This window comes from Trichechus manatus, unplaced genomic scaffold (assembly GCF_000243295.1).
Source record: "Trichechus manatus latirostris isolate Lorelei unplaced genomic scaffold, TriManLat1.0 scaffold00001, whole genome shotgun sequence".
Taxonomy (NCBI): Eukaryota; Metazoa; Chordata; class Mammalia; order Sirenia; family Trichechidae; genus Trichechus; species Trichechus manatus.
The window spans coordinates 31,493,836-31,511,874 of NW_004443937.1; the positions used below are offsets into that span (position 1 = coordinate 31,493,836).

The 18,039-nt window shown below is 41.4% G+C and overlaps 1 protein-coding gene across 1 annotated transcript in view; it reads right to left on the reverse strand.

The window, feature by feature from the left end:
• Positions 1-7,969: 7,969 nt before the first annotated feature.
• Positions 7,970-18,039, reverse strand: part of SFMBT1 (Scm like with four mbt domains 1) — a 74,902-nt gene continuing 64,832 nt past the window's right edge. Inside the window, exons 15-21 of the mRNA XM_004368612.2 lie at positions 16,273-16,412; positions 15,345-15,454; positions 14,484-14,659; positions 10,871-11,049; positions 10,456-10,701; positions 9,471-9,599; positions 7,970-8,635 (exon numbers count right to left, since the gene is read on the reverse strand). Of these exons, the coding sequence (XP_004368669.1) occupies positions 8,495-8,635; positions 9,471-9,599; positions 10,456-10,701; positions 10,871-11,049; positions 14,484-14,659; positions 15,345-15,454; positions 16,273-16,412 (1,121 nt within the window). The 3' untranslated portion in view covers positions 7,970-8,494. The remainder of the gene's footprint in view (positions 8,636-9,470; positions 9,600-10,455; positions 10,702-10,870; positions 11,050-14,483; positions 14,660-15,344; positions 15,455-16,272; positions 16,413-18,039) is intronic.

The window sequence follows — 18,039 nt, forward strand, 5'->3', positions numbered from 1 at the left end:
AACTCGGAGCTAGGAACCGGGAGCCGGAGCCGGTACCTCCGCCCGGCCGCCGACTCGGCGCCGCGCGTAACCCGACGTCTGAGATCGCGGCGCTTGATTGGTTCAGCCCAGCGCGTGGGCGGGCCTCTGTTTTCTCTCAAGAGGCGGGGCTCCGGCCCGCAGGAGAGGGCGGGGTTGTGGGTGCCGGCCCACAGGTAGGACCGACCAGGTGAGCTGGACTTCGCCGCCGGGCCGGGAATGCCGATCTCCCGGTTAGGAAAGCAGGAGCAGGGACAGTCTGTGGTTAAATTCTTCCCTCCCAGGTAAATGCCTCATCCTTTGGAGAGTTTATTAAAAATTCTCTTGGATCCCACCCTCAGAGAGTCCTACTCGGTAGTCGTGACGTGGGGCCCGATAATCTGCATTTTTAATAAGCAGCCTGGTTATTCTGAAGCAGGTAGTTGAGGAAAATAATCTAAGACTGCACACAGGCGTCTTCCTCCCAACCCAGACCTTCAGCGTCCTTCTATTTTGTTTCCTGTTAGTCCCAATGTCCTGGGTCAAGGTTCATTAATTAAGGCCCCACGTCGACTTTCCCCCCCTAAACTTAAACGGTCACTCCAATCGCATTCATTACAAATATACAAGTTTTATACTGAAAACATGGTATTCACATATCCCCACTGTGTTCACTGAGGGAGTACAAGTACACGCATTTTGAACGTGATTCGTAAAAGAAAGCCAAATGGTTGATGCTTGCCAGAGTCTCCAGCATCCCCCTCCGCACACACATTTATTCCCATCTAACCCTCTCTCTGACTTCGCGGAACTTGCTCTCTGCCTCTACCAGGGCCCCTAGTTCCTATTCTCTCATCTTCTCTGCAGACACTCCTTGTTGGCGCTCCAGAGCCCTTGACCTTCCTGTTGCATCCACCTAGTGTCGGTGTACACATGGTATTATTCCAGTACACCTATTGGGCTACACTTGCTGGACAATAAATACCACCTCTAGGGAAAATTTTCCCTAAGAAATTCCAATTACATGAAAGAGAGTTAAGCACTAATCACAAGCTTTCTTGGTTAACAGGAATATTAACCTGATTACAAAGCATAAAAATGCTGCCAGCTCCCTACAGCCAATTTCCTGGCCATTCTCTGACTTACAATGCACTTTCGCATCTCGGTGCCTTGATGTGGCGTTCTAGTTGCACGGAATACTGTTCCCTTTTCACTGCTCCATGAAGTGCTACGCATTCTCCCAGGCCCACATGACCTCCCTCTCCCCCTCTGTGCTCCCACTACTTTGTATGCGCTGCCCCACTAGAACTTCTCAGATGGCTAAATGAGGCGGCGGTACCCATGGCTCTCACTCACAGCTGGGCGTGAGCCTCCTGAGGGCAGGAACTGGTTTTCATTCACCTTTGAATCCAACATAGTGCCTGGTACAGAGAACATGCAACAAAATGCTTTTTAAGTTAAACTGAATTTTAATTTATAAAACTTAAAACTCTCCACAAGTATTGACCATGGGCGAATACAATAAATCAAATTAAGAAAATAAATGGGCAAGGACAAATTGCATTTACGGTCTTTAAGTCTAAGAAGGGATCTTATAGGGATGCTCAACAGTTACAGTCCCTGTTCAGAGGGAACCAAACAAGAGGATGTGTAGTTAAAGCAGAAGAGACTGTGTTTGGGCATAAGGAGACCGTAATTGCTTAAAGACACAGAAAGCTCAAGAGAAATTGCACACAGAGCTGAACAAATGAAATTTTTGGCAATGCACTGCTCTGCACAGCCAGATGTGGAGGGATCCTTAAGGCCGTTGCTGCTGTACCCTGGCAAATGGGGAGGAACAAGAAGCAGTCTTCAGATCAAGGGCAGAATCCCCAATGCCAGGAGCAAAGTCACTGCTGGGAAATTCGCTTCTTCCTATCTTTCCTAAATTAGAATAAAAAAGTGCCTAAGCCCAGAGGGGAAAGGATCAGACAGCAGGAGAGGGGGGAGAATTCTAGAAAGCTTCATTCTATTAAAGTAAGAAGGAACTTTCTCCTTCACGCAAAGACGATTCTCTAGGCCCCAGTGGAAAGATTTGAGAAGGATTTATTCTGACCAAGATGCCTTCCTTGCTGTCAAATCTGCACAGATGAAGTTAACCATAGCTGAAGATGTGTTTTGATTTTCTGACCACCACTTACAAACTGTCATAGTATACCACAAGTTTATATACACTCTTATTTACCAAAAACAAAACAAAAAACCACACAAAATATTCATCCAAAAATGGTTTTTTTTTTTTTTAATCCTTTGAAGTTATACCATCAAACTTGATGGGAGTCATTTTACTAGATATTCTTATGCGTAAGTTTCGCCTTAAGTGTGTTTTATCTTCAATGCATAACTTTTCAAACTAAGGGAAACAACAGCAAGCAGGAAGGATACAATGCAATATGCATTTCACTGTGTTCCAAACAAGCGACTAAAAAAGAAAAAAAAAAAAGGCAAAATACATTAAACAAAGTGCATCAGTTCCAATGAGTCAGTATTAGAAAGAGGCCTGAGGACAGTCTGGAACCAGCCAGGAGGAGTCCCTCCCTGGCAGGCCTCTGATTGTCTTTTGAGAATATTCAACCAAAACAAAAGAGAGAGAGAGAGAAAAGGGAAGAAGGAAAATGAGCACTTAAAAGCTCAAGAGAAACATTCAAACTACCTTCTCCAGAGACTTCTTACAAAGGAGCTAAGGAACTGCCCAGCTGTAACTTTGCCTCAACTTCATAACCTCTCTTAGTCATCTACTTTTTGACTTGATTTGCCCCCAAAAGCCCACCCTCATCCTTTCAGCACTATTCATCCACCTCCATTCACTAAGCTAGGCATGCAGTTAAATTGACTAAACCGTGCAGAAGCCTGAGGTTTCCACACATCTTGAGAACAGGCACCCCGTCAGCAATGGTGGCACCATTTCACTAGTCAGCATCATCCTTTGCCTCCAGAATTAGCCAGAGATCCGTACCTCTCAGGGTCAGGACTTTACTCCTGGTGTTGAAGACTTGTCCAGCAAGGCTGTGGCTTATTTCTCTTTTAAAAGTCGATTGTGATGGGCCATAGCACCAGTACAGACCCAACCGGTGTGTTAAGTTAGCAAAGGCATAAAGGGAGGGAGTTTTAGGCCTACTTCTCCAACCCCCTCAACCCCCACTCCATGTTTTGCCAGTTCTTGTGAAAATCTAAGACTTTCGAGAAACAGTGCCATCAAGAAAATCAATCTCCAGTGCATTTACCCCTAAGGCTGCCCTCAGAAACCAGGTTACCCATGTTATCTGGAACAAGCACTGAGGGAAAAACCCCAAGGGAGCAGGCTTAGAACCAGATCTGTTTGGATTGGGCTTTGAGTTTAGAACTCTTCTGCCAAAACTACAGGACCATACTTGGTTTATTTGGATAAATACCAATTTCCAAAATACGTACATTCTCACATAAGGGGTGGGAGTCATCAAAATTCATTAGCAAAACATTTGAAAGTGAATAAAGGAAGAATTATATACTCACTCCTCACTTATCAACATGGTTAGGTTCCAAAAACCAGGTCATTAGGCAAAAATTGGCATTATATGAAAATGGAGGATGACATCATATCACAAAATGGAGGATAACTACATCATTTACATAACTTCCAGATTACATCATTACATAACTGCCAAACCACTGAGAATCATGGCCCAGCTAAGGTGACACATAACCTTAACCATCACAGCCAGCATTACTCTCGCCTTGTACCCCGGCATTCCTTACTGCCACACATACGCCGTTACTGCGCAGAACAGTTGGATAGTAGATGTTTTACTATTGTTGTAAATGTGAAATGTCGGATAACGAGCTAGTCAATAAGTGAGGAGTAGGCGTAATTGCATGAAAGTGGCTGATTTCTTTTTGGTTTTGCTGGAGGCCCCTGTCCTACAGAATTTCTGAGCCAGCACCATGACCATGACACATGGTTACTTACAGTGGACCCAGGACCAGAGAAACTCAAATTTAAAAAGGGGGCACCTGGTCCCCACCAAGATTCAGGCTTCATTTCTGTTAGTGGTGTCTTCTCCATCAGCTTCATAAGGCCAACAAACTTCCTATGGTAACACAGAACACTTCTGAACTTATTCACACACACACACACACATACACTCACTCACACAAGCAACATCCCAATACCACAGTTCAAACCCAAGGTGTGTTTCTACTGTTGGGGCTTAGTTCCTAACAACTCTCTCAGAGCTTCTATGGAAATTAATTAAAACAGTAAATGGCATCTTAAATATAACAGTCTTTGGTGACAGGTGCTCAGTGTAAGTGCTTGTGACAGTTTTGCTAGTGAGCGTCCCCATCTAGATAAATCTTACCTACTGCTAACAATTCCTGATGTTCTGTGTGTCTCCTGGAAATACTAACTTGAGAGAGAGGAATGGTTCTGAGTCCTCCCCCACCTAAGGCCTTCCTATAGCTTTTAAACTCTATTCAGGTATCACGTTAGCTACTGAATTGGTAGTGAAGAGGAAGATATAACCAAGTCCTCAGGAAACTGTGGTGCAATGCTCTCTCTCTCACAGTGAGATTTATCTGACTTCCAGAAGAAGAAGCACCTAAAGGCCAAGTTCTGAACTGGTTTTCTGTGTCTGCCTCTATCATAACTCAATAAGTATTTGCCAAGAAGCTCACCTCTTCCAGAGATTGGTAAGTACCCTTCCATGACCTCATATATCTACAAGGTAGATGCTGGGAGCCACCTACATTGCAAAAGAAAGGCAGATAGGGTAGACGCTACAGGCCCTCACTAGTGCATCCCTGCATTAGCCACTTCAACTCTGCCTCAACTGAGAGGGATGGAAGAGGTTTACAATGAAAAATACCATAATCCCCAGAAACCCACATAACACAGTCAAAAAGTCACAGAAAATCTGCATGTGCAGTGAAAACGTTTGCCTAATACACTGACAAAGCAGCCAGCTTTTCAAGGACCAGGAGGATGATAACAGTCCATTAACCCATTTCCAATTTGTCAGTTTAGGATCAAAAATGAATCATGGGAAACTTTCCTTTCTGACCTCATGCAAACTAGGGGCAGGGGGGCAACTGCAGGGGAAATCCAGATAAATGCAGTCCCCTTACAACAGACCTCTCATAAATTTAAGAGATTGTCTTCTGGAAAAAACAAAGTGCATGCTTCTATGTGCAACATGCAGATGTTTTTACCCCAACATGGTGGGCTATGAAAATCTGTTTACGAATCGTAAGAATCAGATTGTCATTGCTGTCCAGCCCAACCCTAGCAGCTTTGAGGCAAATGGAATCTAAATTTTACACTTAAAAAATGCCCTGTGCCAAATTCCCAAGCAATTATCCTCCCTTATGTAATATTTGGAGCCCTGGTGGCGCAGTGGTTAAGAGCTGCAGCAAGCTACAGCTGCTAACCAAAAGGCTGGCAGTTCGAATCCATCAGCCGCTCCTTGGAAACGCTATGAGGCAGTTCTACCTTGTCCTATAGGGTTGCTATGCGTCAGAATCGACTCAACAGCAACGGGTTTGGTTTTTTTTGGGTTTTATGTAATATTTGGGGGTAGAGGCTGGGGGGATATAAGTTTTCTTTAATGCAGCTGGCCTGATGAACTATCATTAGGAAAATGCAATAAATATTAAGAGAAATCCATCCCACTTACATATTCAATCTAGAACCAGCCTCTCCCTCTAGGAAAAAGTCGAGCTTGAGTAATCACAGTACAGACAGGAGTATGAATGAGTATTGGAAGCCTGTTGGGCCTGGACTCTACCCTGACCAGAGACTACTTAGGGCCATATGTTTCTGCTTTCAGGAGCTTTGTCCTCTCACCTGTGAGGGGAGGCAGTTCTAAATTCTGGGGTTTCTATAGAAGTCAAAAGAGGAGCAAAATAACACTCACTGCCGTTGAGTTGGGTAAATTCCCTCCTATAGGAATTCTCTCTTATCTTCCTAAATAAGACAGTAATATGAAGCCCTAAACATTAATTCCAGAATTTTTTGTTCCACTGATCTTCTTTCAGGGACCCTCTTTGCCTTAATGTCTTGACTGCTGAGCTCTCGGGAAATTTTAAGATCGCCACCACTCCCGACCCCCGTCCCCAAAATGTCTGCCTGCTTAGTGCTAACGGTTCCCATGCTTCTTATATATATGCTTCCCTTCCATGGGCATGGAATTAATCAAATTTTTGAAAATTGGATCTCTGAGTAAGTTCACACCAGCCGCTCTTTGGAAACCCTACAGGGAAGTTCTACCCTGTCCTATAGGGTTGCTATAAGTTGGAATCAACTCGATGGCAACGGGTTTGGTTTTTGAAGTTCAAATATTTTAACTTTTACTTAAATGAAGATTCTTTCCAGATATATCTGGTAGTAACCTAAGCAAAGAGTTGATACTTTAATAATGGTTTGGTTGAGGGGCTTGAGTTAAGGTGGTTCATGAATTATCCGATAAGGAGAGAATCCAGATTACAGACTTTTGCCTAAAAACAGGCAGGGGAGGAAGAGAGGTGAAAGGAAAGGGGAAAAAACCACAGTCAGTTTAAATATGTAATAACACAGTGAAGCCTGTGAGAGACGGAACTCCATGGGCCTGCCTTGTTTTTCTGGCTCTCGCAAGTTTTCTGCCTTTGACACGGTGCAGTCTTACCACTTTTCTATCTCTCCTTTTAGTGGGAAATACTTGAGTTTTCCTTCTCTGTCAGGTTTCTACCTTACACAGGTTCCGGCTTTTGCAGGTTTCACTGTATTACTTTATATTTGTATAGCAGTTTAGAATTTACCCAGTTTGCAGCTTTAAATATTTTCAAGTCTTGAAGAGGAATGATTAAATTATAATTTGCTGGTGACTGGTAGTGCAGTAGATAAAGCGATCGACTGCTAACCGAAAGGTCAGCGGTTCAAAACCACCAGTGGCTCCATGGGAGAAAGATGTGGCAGTCTGCATCTGTAAAGATTTACAGCCTTGGAAACCCTACAGGGTTGCTATGAGTCAGAATCGACTCGACGGAGTGGGAGGATAATCCAAAAAAGCACTCAGCAAAGCAAACCGTTTAAGGGAGGCAATCTATGTGTGTGTCTTTCCTCATTCCTCGTGGCTGGAACAGTACAGCAAGTGCTTTTATTCTGTAACAGCTGGCAGTGCCAATCACTAGTGACAATTTGCCAGGCATTTCATGTCAACTTGAGTTAGGTCATAAAAAAACACCTGGAAGAATACTGAGTTGTTGAGTGGGGATCCTCAGACTGTAGGTTACATTCAACGTAAAGGGTTAACTGAAGGAAAGCATGAACGTGGCTCAGCAAAGACGTTTCTGGAATTCTTAACCACTTCTCAACTTTTATCTAGCCACTGAGGACACCGCTACAGAAACCCCATGCTTTGTATCACCCTCAAAGCATGTTTTCTCTGTTGCGTTCCTATACCATCTACCTGGAGACTCCAAGAAAGAAGGGGGAACAGGCTTTACTGTGGGTCCAGGAAACACCTACCAATAGTCACCCAAAGTAAGGACTCTAGAAATGACACAGAGTTAGACAAACAACTATAGAGGAAAGTGAAGACAAAATAAAAGCCACTGAAGTCCCTCTGAGACCTAATGGGGAGACAGCAATTCAACTGAAATAGCAACAGTCTTTGAGATGCTACTCAGAACAAGCACGCCAAGCTGAGTGAAGATGGAAGAAAAACAGTAGAGCTCTTAGATTAAGTCAGTTCAGGAATTGGTGTTAAGTGCCCACATAAAGTAAGAAAACTGTTTTTTTCCTCCAACTTCTGTCATAATTTTAGCATTCATGTAGCTTAAAATTGGCATCACACAAAAAGCCTCATACAAAGGCTGTAAGCTCAATTATCAACAGAGGTAGTCAACAAAGGAACTCCCAGGAATTAATTTTAAGACGATCAAAGTGTGACTGTACATTCAAAACCCTCGAGCCACATAATCATCCCCAAAATGAACTGTTTTAATTTAAAAAGCTTAAAAACACAATGACAACGAAGCACTGATGTGCCTCAGGCACAGTCCCAGATCAGTGCTGTCTTAAAGCTACGTCCTCTCTTTCCAAGCAAGAGAAAGCAGAGAACAAAGTTCAATCTACAATGGGAAGGAACAGGATGAAAAGAAAACAACCAGAAGGGTGCTTTCCAGCCTAGAGTCTTCTTCGTTTTCAGCCCACACCACTGGAAATGCTTATTCTTCTTATATGAGTCTTTTCCTCATAGGCTTTATTTTTTCAAAACTGCAATCTGCTGAACGATAGATGCCCACATCTCCGCTGGCAGAAGAGCCACTTCTGTGCACAGTTTTTGCTTCCTCAGTGTGGGTCCTCCTTCCCTGAAAGTGCAAAGAGAGCAAGCGACACCTGCAGGGCCCAGAGCCCAGGACCATTTCAGCTCCACTTCTAGAGCGGGGTGAAGGATTCGCTGCATTTGTGCTTCAAAGATCCAGTTCACTTTGGTTGTCCTTCTCAGTTGGCAAACTGCTCATAAAAAGCAAACTTGATCCTCTCTATGTGATGGCAAAGTTTAATGGCGGGGCCCAATTTTAACTCCATGCACTCCTGAACAGTGGGAAGGGTAAGAAGCAACAGGGCCTGCCCATCAATCTCCTGTTAAGGCATAAAATACAAATTATCTATGATGTGCACATGAATGGCAGCTCAGTCATGACAATCCCAGTTCACTTTGGCTTTGTCAAAATCTGAGTCCCTGTGCTTTATTACTTTTTCCCTTTAAACAAGTGCTACACATTCCCTTTCAGAGGCCTCTCCTAGTGCTCCATTCTAGAGAGTCTTCAGAATTAACAATAAAGTTTTACCAAGGATAAGAATCCATTCTACACAGTTTCTTCTCTGCAGAAATGTAGTAAGCTAATTAGCCCTGTAACTGGCAATTAATCGTGCCAAAAGAAAGATCTTTTTAGAGGGCTCTTTGTAAATCCAAGAGAAAATACTAACCATAAGCCTCAGCGTTTTCCTACTCTATAACATCCATGAAAGCCTAACACTAAGTTCTTCAAAGATGTACAGTTTTGAACCTCCCCAATTATCAAAACAAAGTTTATTTCAATATTTAAGCGTGCAAGACCATTTGTTTCAGAAAACTTGCCTTAAAATTGAGCACGAGAGCCTAACCCACTGCAGACGTTAATATTTTTTTAAAAAAAGCAAATTATTATTTTGGAATAGATCAGGACAATAAGCATAGTGTATCTGATTTTAAGACATTTAAATATTTGGGGGATGGAGTCAAATTCTTATTAAAAAATGGGACTGTAATGATAATCTGCTTCAACTATAGAGTTCCCTGAAACGGGAACTCATTTTTTTCTTTTGTATTGAAATGTTTTTCCTAAGACTTGTAAATAAGTCATTGACTACTATTACACCTGTAGTCCTTTGCTGAAGAGACATATTACTGAGAATTAAAGGTGTCCAACCTTACCTGGTCTAGGAATATTCTTGCTAGTGGAGCACAGTCAGTGGATCTGATGAACCGCACGACATCCGCCACGCTCCACTTCAGGGGGTTACTGTCCAGCTGAAGCCTTTCAGCAACTTCAATTCTTATTTCCTTCATTCCCCACAACGAAACCAAATGGTATAAAAGCTATTTTATTCTACAAACATCTCTCTATATAAATTTGTTAATCCTTCAAGTTGGTATTTAAAATGGTTTTAGGCCATGATTTCTCCCGGCAAGGAGGGAAGAGGCTCACACACATTAAGTACTCAGGAAGTGTTGGGTCTTTTATAATGAAAAATACCAATGGGAAAGAATTTATCTCAAGGTTTTAGCACAAATAATTTAGACAATTTAAAAGAGAAAAGTACTTTTTAAATCTCTCATTTGTTCCCTGGTCTATTTCAACTCTCTGGTAGGGTGCTGAAGTGAACAGGCTGGTACTTCCGTGAGAGATGGCCTAACTATACATTGTCGGGAGAAGTCATTTGTTGCTTCTCTTCACAGGCCCTTTTTAAAAAGCAAACCATATATAAACTGTAACTTAACTGCCATTCTTCTAGTGTGTGTATATACACATATTATATAATGTACACACAGGAACATAGGAAATATACTAAAAAATGGCCTAACTAGAATGAAAAGAATAAGTAATGTATTTCTAAAAAACCATATATATAATGAAAAATATTTTTTTTAAAAAGCAGTTTTCCCTAAATGCAATGACAGCCCACAAACAAGCTAGCAGTGACTTTTTTTTTTTTTTTTTTAACTTCAAACAAGCAGCCACTCCCCATGATCTCCATATAACCCTTCACACACAAGTAAGTCACTGCATTTGGAATAACTTTAAGAGCGACCCAGGAAATTCCACTTAAGCCCGTATTGAAAGCAGTGGAATGCCACCATCACTAACAATTAGATTCTAGAAGGGGAAAACGGAAAAGCCTATCTTTACAGTGGGTACCTTTGGCGAAGGAGGTTTATTCTCATCATCAGAGAAGGAAAAAGTGCGCAGCTCCCTTTTCCTCCTGTCGCTGTCTGGAGGCAGCGACGTGGATATCTCACTCTGAGTGGGAGAGGAGGAGCATGACTTCTTCTCTGACATTTCGGACTCTTCCTGTAGCTCGTCCTGCTGCTCAGATATACTGCCCTCACTGAGGGAATCATCATCCCCTTCATCTGGGTCATCCTCATCTTCACCCCCACTTCCCTGGAGGAAAAGGAGAGAAGTCTCATTGAAATGCAGTTCCTGAGCCACGAATCATCTCCCACTGGCTAGAGATCTGAATTAGAAAGACCTGCAGGTATTCTGTCTCTGTCCACATTGTAAAGCAGTGGGCACCTGGCATCTAGACAGTACAGGTCTACACAGATCATACCTGGGGAGAGCCCGCTGGGGTATTATCAACAGATGTTGACGAGTGTTTCTTCTTATGAACAAAAACATTCTTCCGTCTCTTTCTCCTCTTACTGGCTTTCTTCAGGACACACGCTAAATTACTATGCCCACCAGGCGGCCTCCCGATTCTTTTATTTTTCTTCTTTCCGTAATAGTGTGCTAAATGTGGATGACAAAGAAAAATGAAGTCGCTTTATTATTTTCATGCATCTCAAAACCACAAGCGACTCTACTGGCACAGCAGAAAAACTGGCGTACTGAATTTTATTGAGGCCTAAACTCTATACAGTGGAATGAACAGATCTTAAGTGTAGAGTTTGATTAGTGCTGGCAAACACATAAATCCAAGGAATCCTCCCCTGTCCAGACAGAGAACATTTCCATCAACTTAGAAAGTCCCCTCATGCCCCTTCCCAGTCAGTCACTCCCCCTCACCAGAAGCAACCACTATTCTCATTTTTGTCACCACAGATTGGTCTTGCCTCATCTGTGGAACCACACAGGAGGTACTCGTAGGTACGGCTTCTTTCACTCAGCATAATGTTTCTGAGCTTCACCTGTGCTGTTGTGTGTATCAGGAGTTCATTCCTTTTTACTGAGGGGTAGTATTTCATGGTACGAATGTGCCAGTTTATCCACTGTCCTGTTGATGAGCACCTGGGCTGTTTCCAGGTGTTGACTGTTAATGAAGCTGTAATAAACATTCTCGTACAAGGCTTTTTTGTGGACCTGTTTTCACTTCCCTTGGATGAATACCTAGAAATGGAATTACTAGATCATAGGGTAGATGTATGGTTAACTTTTAAAGAAACTGCCAGTTTTCCAAAATGGTTATATGATTTTACACTCCAGCAATATATGAGAGACCTAGTTGCTCTATATCTTTGCCAACACATGGGACTGCCGGTCTTTCTCATTTTAGTTATTCTAGTGGGTATAGTATTTTTCATTATGATTTTAAGTTGCATTTCCCTGATCACTAATGATGCTACCTTTTCATGTGCTCACTGGCCGTTTGTATATCTGTATACTTTATTCAAGTCTGACTAATTTTTCAAAATGGCTTCATTTCTTTTTGTTATTTTTGTTTTTTTAGATATAGTTCACATAAAATTTTATGTAGACATAGATTAACGATTTTATGTCTACATCTGATGTACAATGCAGTGGTTTTGAGTACACTCACTAAGCTCGGCAACTATCACCACTATCTAATTCCTGAACGTTCTGTTACTCTTTTTATTATTGAGTTGTGAGCGTTGCTTGTTAGATGTATGTGTTGAGCATATTTTCTCCAAGTCTGTGTGTCTGGTCTTTCTCTCTTTTTTAAACAGTATCATCTTACAAGCAGAAGTTTTTTTAAATTTTGATGATGTTTAATTTACTCGTTTTTTTCCTTTTTGGTTAGTGTATTTTTGTGTCTTATCTAAGGAATATTTGCTACCCCAAGAACTTGAGGATATTGTCTTTGTTTTCTTCTAGAAGTCTTATAGTTTTCACTTTTACATTAGGCCATGATCCATCTAGAATGAATTTTTTTAGACAGGGTAAGGTAGAGCCAAGGTTTTTTGGTTTTGTTGTTTCAATTTGGATATCCAGTTGTACCAGTGCCATTTGCTGAAAAGATTCCCTTTTCCCACCAAATTTCTTTGACCCCCTTGTTGAAAATCACTTAACCATATAAGTGTGGCTATATTTCTGGACTCTCTATTCTGTTCCATTGCTTTATCTGACTATCCTTTCATAAATACCACCTTATTTTGATTATTGTAGATTTATGGTAAACCTTGAAATCAAACAGAATAAATCTTCCAACTTTATTCTTCTTTTTCAAGATTGTTTTGGCTATTCTAGATCATTTGCATTTTCATATAAATTTTAGGAATGGAGAGAATTACAAAAATGAAACACATATAGTCTAGCTCTGAGTTATGTATTAAAATAGTATCAAAATATAATTTCCTGCAAAAGAAAATTCTAAGGATGTAAATCTGTTTGACATCATTCAAATAACTCAAATAATTGAGAAAAATTATAAAGGCTCTCTTTCCTAAAATCTAGGCTAATTTGGACTATACCATTGTGAAAAATAAATTCAGACAAAAAACATAATAAAATCCACACATCTTTCAAAGGCTCAAAGTGGTGTACTTATTTAGGTACTTATATGAATAGTATATTGTACTTTTGCTCTTAATAACTGCAATTTGCTAAACTAAATGCTGAATGTGATAAAATAATGAGCGAAGACGATCCCTGTCCTTGGGAATTTACAATCCAATAAATATAAACAGAAACTAGAGGGTTAACTCTTACATGATTTTTTAATTCAAATACTGATTAGAAATCTCATCATGTGAAAGAGGACCCTGCTACTCAAAGTGTGGATCTTGGATCAGCAGCATCATCAGCATCTGGGAGCTTAGTGGCAATGCAGACCCTCAGGCCCCAGGCCCCCACAAACCTGATGAATCAGAACCGCCATTTCAACAAGACCCTCAGGTGATCACAGGCAAGATAAAGTTTTAAGAAGCAAAGAATTAGAGATCTCTAAATGAAATCTTTGAGATTTAACAAGGTTAAATCCCCTTCTGGATACATTCTTCCAGGTGACATCAGGACTTGTAGGATTCAAGAAAAGGATAGGATCAGAATTCAGTTTCTGGGTGACAAGGCTTTGACAAGGCTCCATATTAGAAACGTCATTCTATATGCCTAAATTTTTTTTCCTTTTGAGGTTTCACAAAGGAGAAGATAAACAATAAGACGAACAGGTATTGTTAGGACAGTTCGGAGTGGGGTTAAGCAACTACCTCCCCTCTCCTACTATTTACGCCTCCCTAGCCACCCTAGCTCCTTTGCGGCTCCTTACAGACACCAAGCACACTCCCGCCTCAGGCTGTGCCCTTGCTGCCCCCTACCCACAACACTTGCACCCAGAGGGCTGCACGGCTGGCCCTACTGCTTCCTTCAGGTTGTTACCTGTCAGGAAGACTTCTCTGACTACACGTATGAGCAGCACCCCGCCTCCTGGCCCTCCCTCGCTTTCCCACTCTGCTGCCTCACCTTGCTTCATTTTTCTCCAGAGTACTGATCTCTCTACATTTGTTCACTGGTTTCTTATCTGTTTCCTACATTAGAATGTATGCTCCATGAGGACAGGGATTTTGTTTTCTTTACTGCTGTATCCCACTGCTAGAACAACGGTAGCTCACAATGGGCAGGTAATAAATACCTGCCAAATGTATGAATGAATATACATAGCCTATTAGATGTTACAGACATTATATATACAGGTTATATATAGAAGCGGACAAACTAGGGCCTGTGGCCTGTTTTTGTATGGCCCTCAAGCTAAAAATTTTTTTTTTATTTTTATTTTTTAATTTTAAAGTTTTGTTAAAAAAAAATAATAAAACAAAGACTATGCAACAGAGACCATATGGCCCAAAGCCTAACATTTATTATCTAGCCCTTTAGGGAAAAGTTTGCCAAACTCTGCTATATATGAATATGTGCAAAATAACAAAAATTTCCAGGATGTAAGGTATGGTCAGCTGCTACAGTTAACAAATTTAAAAAGCATGACTCACTGTATTTGGTCTTTGTGAGTACAGAGCAGTTCTCAGAACATTTATCTAGAACCATCCGCGGCCCGAAGAGGTTAGGACAGCATTCCAGTTTGATACAGGTTTGCCGGCAGAATTCAGTCACCCGATCGGCTGTTTTCACTATCTCAACGGTAGCCCGATAACTCTTTCCTTTGTATCTGTCATTGGAAGAAATCAAATGCCAAGTTTACTGGGCTAGTGATTACTCAGAGAAAAACCATGCATATTAATAGACCTGAAAAGCTCTTTGTTTTTCAGTTTGAGGACCTGAAAAACAATCATTTATGCAAGTCAAATTTATAATCTGCTAAACTGTGACAAATAAAGAATAGAAATTAGCAAAATAAGGTTCCTGCTTTCTGTTCCTAAAGTTAAGGTTTTCAAACAGTAACTTCTCCACTAGCTATTACTGAAAGAAAGGTGCCTCTTCATTGCGTTTTTCTTTACCCTAGGGCAGCCTGCCTCAGGGTGGGGTTCACAGACCCCCAGCCTAGCAACCGGCATCTGTCTGTCTGACACTATCAGGTTAGAAAGCAAGAGTGAATGATTACCAACTTCCATTGTAATATGGAAGAGTAATTTTATGTCTCTTGAATCTAATAAAAAATCATGCTTGTATTTTGCATTTCATATTTCTAGAATTCATTTTTAGCATATTTTATCGAAGTATTGGTCCACAACAGGATGAAAATTTACAAAAGAAAAGAAACCTGGTCCTTCATCACAGCTAAATGAAGAAGCACTGCCCTAGAGAATGTAAGTATTCTAGTATTACCCACAGGAGAACAGATTCTGTAACCTGTTAAAGACGAGTAAGAATACAGAGGAGAGTAGCCCACTCACTTGGCTTTTAGGACTTCCCCACATCCATGCCACACAGAGTCCTTGTCCAGCTGCAGCTCCCGAAGGACGCGACTGGGTTTGTAGGCTGCATTGATAAGTAAAGTGAGGACCTGAGCTCCGTTTTTAAAGCAGACATACGGGTTGGGAAGGAGAGAAAAAGACCATTAGAACCACAGCACTCTTGCCAACTGTTAGAATGTTAGGGCTACTTAGGAGATTCATTCATTCTAGTCATTTTAGTTAACAAATATTAACAAACTAATAATAACAAAGATATAACAGCTGCCCAAAGATGCAAATAAGATAACTTGAGCCCCTCTTAAATAAGCATTCAAAACAGCATCGTAAGAAAGAAACAGGCACCATGGATTTCCAGTTACTCCAGCACATGATTCCAAGGCCTTTTCCAGTCACGGTACACACAGTCAATTATAGTTGCTTGGGACACTGCGTAGACGGCTGAGCCTCCCTGTGGCTGCAGTCTGGCCCAGAAGCTCTGGCTGCCCCAGACCCTGCCTTGCCACCCTGAGGTCTTCCTCACATCGTTACCCTCAGTACAGCCCACTGGCTGGGAAGCTTTGCGAGTCCAGCAGGTGTGTAGCTTTATCATGGCCCTGGGTTAATGCCCCACCACCTCTTGGTCTTAGACTTATCTCCCATTCCCTCCTGTAGTGTTCTCATGTGGTTTCTGACAGAAGACCTTTCTATACTGACAGAGGTGACCCTGTAACGTGAAGAACCGCTTAGGTCAATGTCCCCTAGGCAGTAAAGACAATCACATGCACAGTGCACTGTCTAATACGTGAGAAAAGTTAGTAACTTCTGATAAAACCTAGAGTTGTCACACAGCATGCGGATCCCTGTATGAATGAGTCTATGAGACTGTTGTGAATTTCTCACATTCTTTTGTTCTAGGCCAGAACCTTACCTCTCTGAGGACCAGAACACAGTTCCCAGGTCCCACACATTGAGGCAGCTCAGCGATTCTTCCTTTGTTAAGATATGGCCCTGAGAAGCAACGGTGGTTGAAGTATATCTTTGGACAGCAATATTTTCCGTTAATCATAACTGGGAAATGAAGAGAAACAAATATTCAGAACAGAGTCATTTTCCACTCCATGTTTGCAAAGTTGGATTACTGGGAAAAAACCAACCATATCTACCCATTACATAAAGTCTGAGAGTGCCCTTGAAATATACTTACAATAACTCTATTATAGGGTTTATCACTCTGCTGAAATCAAGATTATGTCCTGAATTTCATCCCGATTAACTCCTGGGTTAATGTTACATTGTTCCAGAGCCCTATACGTCTATCAATAAAGGAAGTGGAGGATTTACTTCAAGGACCCATGATGGCTCCCGGCAATCAGTGATTGCTCGGCCTTCAAAAACCAACTATTCAATAATCCACTGTGGAATATTTCTAGGGACTGATGGCAAATATTATCCAGAACTACAGTCTGTCTCCTTCTAACCACCAAGGTAATATGTTGGCAGCCTTCGATGCTGCAGGCGCCCTCCTATCTCTGGGATTCCTCAGGGGGCTACAAGTGTACTGTGACCATGTCTCTAAGTTCTTCTAGTGCTCTGGAGTGTAACTAGCCTAGAGACCCCTCTCCTCAACGACTTTGGGCTTAAGTAACCTTTAATTCTACTTGTTCAACCTGTTTCTAGTTAGATCACTCTCCTTGTTAGAGAAGTAGATAACCTTGCAAATAATAACTGAGGACTGCTTTCCCCTACCACTTCAGAACATTACAATTTTTACCCAATACCTTTTTTCCCCTCCAAACACAGCTTTAAAATGTCTTTGCCTTTACTATCTATAGCATTTTTCATAAACTTCTGCTTACGTTGAACTTTTGTCTTTCTTACAGGCTTCTGTCATCAGGCTACGTAGACCTTATACTAATGTACTTTTGAACACTGAGCTCATCAGAGAACTCCATGCTGTACTTTCTTCAAGAACTACCTCCTTCTCCCTTCTCTAGAGCTACACTGTCCAATAAGGTAGCTACTAGTCACATAAAAAAACTTGTTGCCACTGAGTCAATTCCAGCTCATGGTGATGTCAGGTATTACGGAGTAGAACTGCTCCACAGGGTCTTGGCTGTAATCTTTACAGAAGTAGGTTGCCAGGCCTTTCTTCTGCAGCACCACTGGGTGGGTTCGAATCACCAGTCTTTAGGTTAGCAGTCTAGTGCAAACTGCTTGTACCACTCAGGGACCTACTAGTCACATAGGGCTGTTTAAATTTAAAGGTAAATAAAATTAAATAAAAAATTTAGCTTCTTAGTTACACTAGTCAGATATCAAGTGCTCCATAGCTATGTGTGGCTAGTGGCTGCTGTATTGGACAGTGCGGATATAGAACATTCCCATCATTATGGAGAGTTCTATTGTAGGCAATGCTCTAGAGGGTATTTTAAAGTAACAAAATCTGAAACAGAGTTCTAGATTATGCTGAACCATCTCAAACATTTGGCACATGTGGACCATCATTTTGCAGAAATTTTTTAAAAAAGATTCATTACAACTTGGGGGAATTTTTATTGAAGTATAGTATATCATATATACATATATATATCTATGAAAGTTTACAAATCATCAGTGCACAGCCAGATAAATCTTCAAACTGAATACAACGATGTCAGTAGCACCCAGATCAACAAACAGTGTATTATCAGAAGCA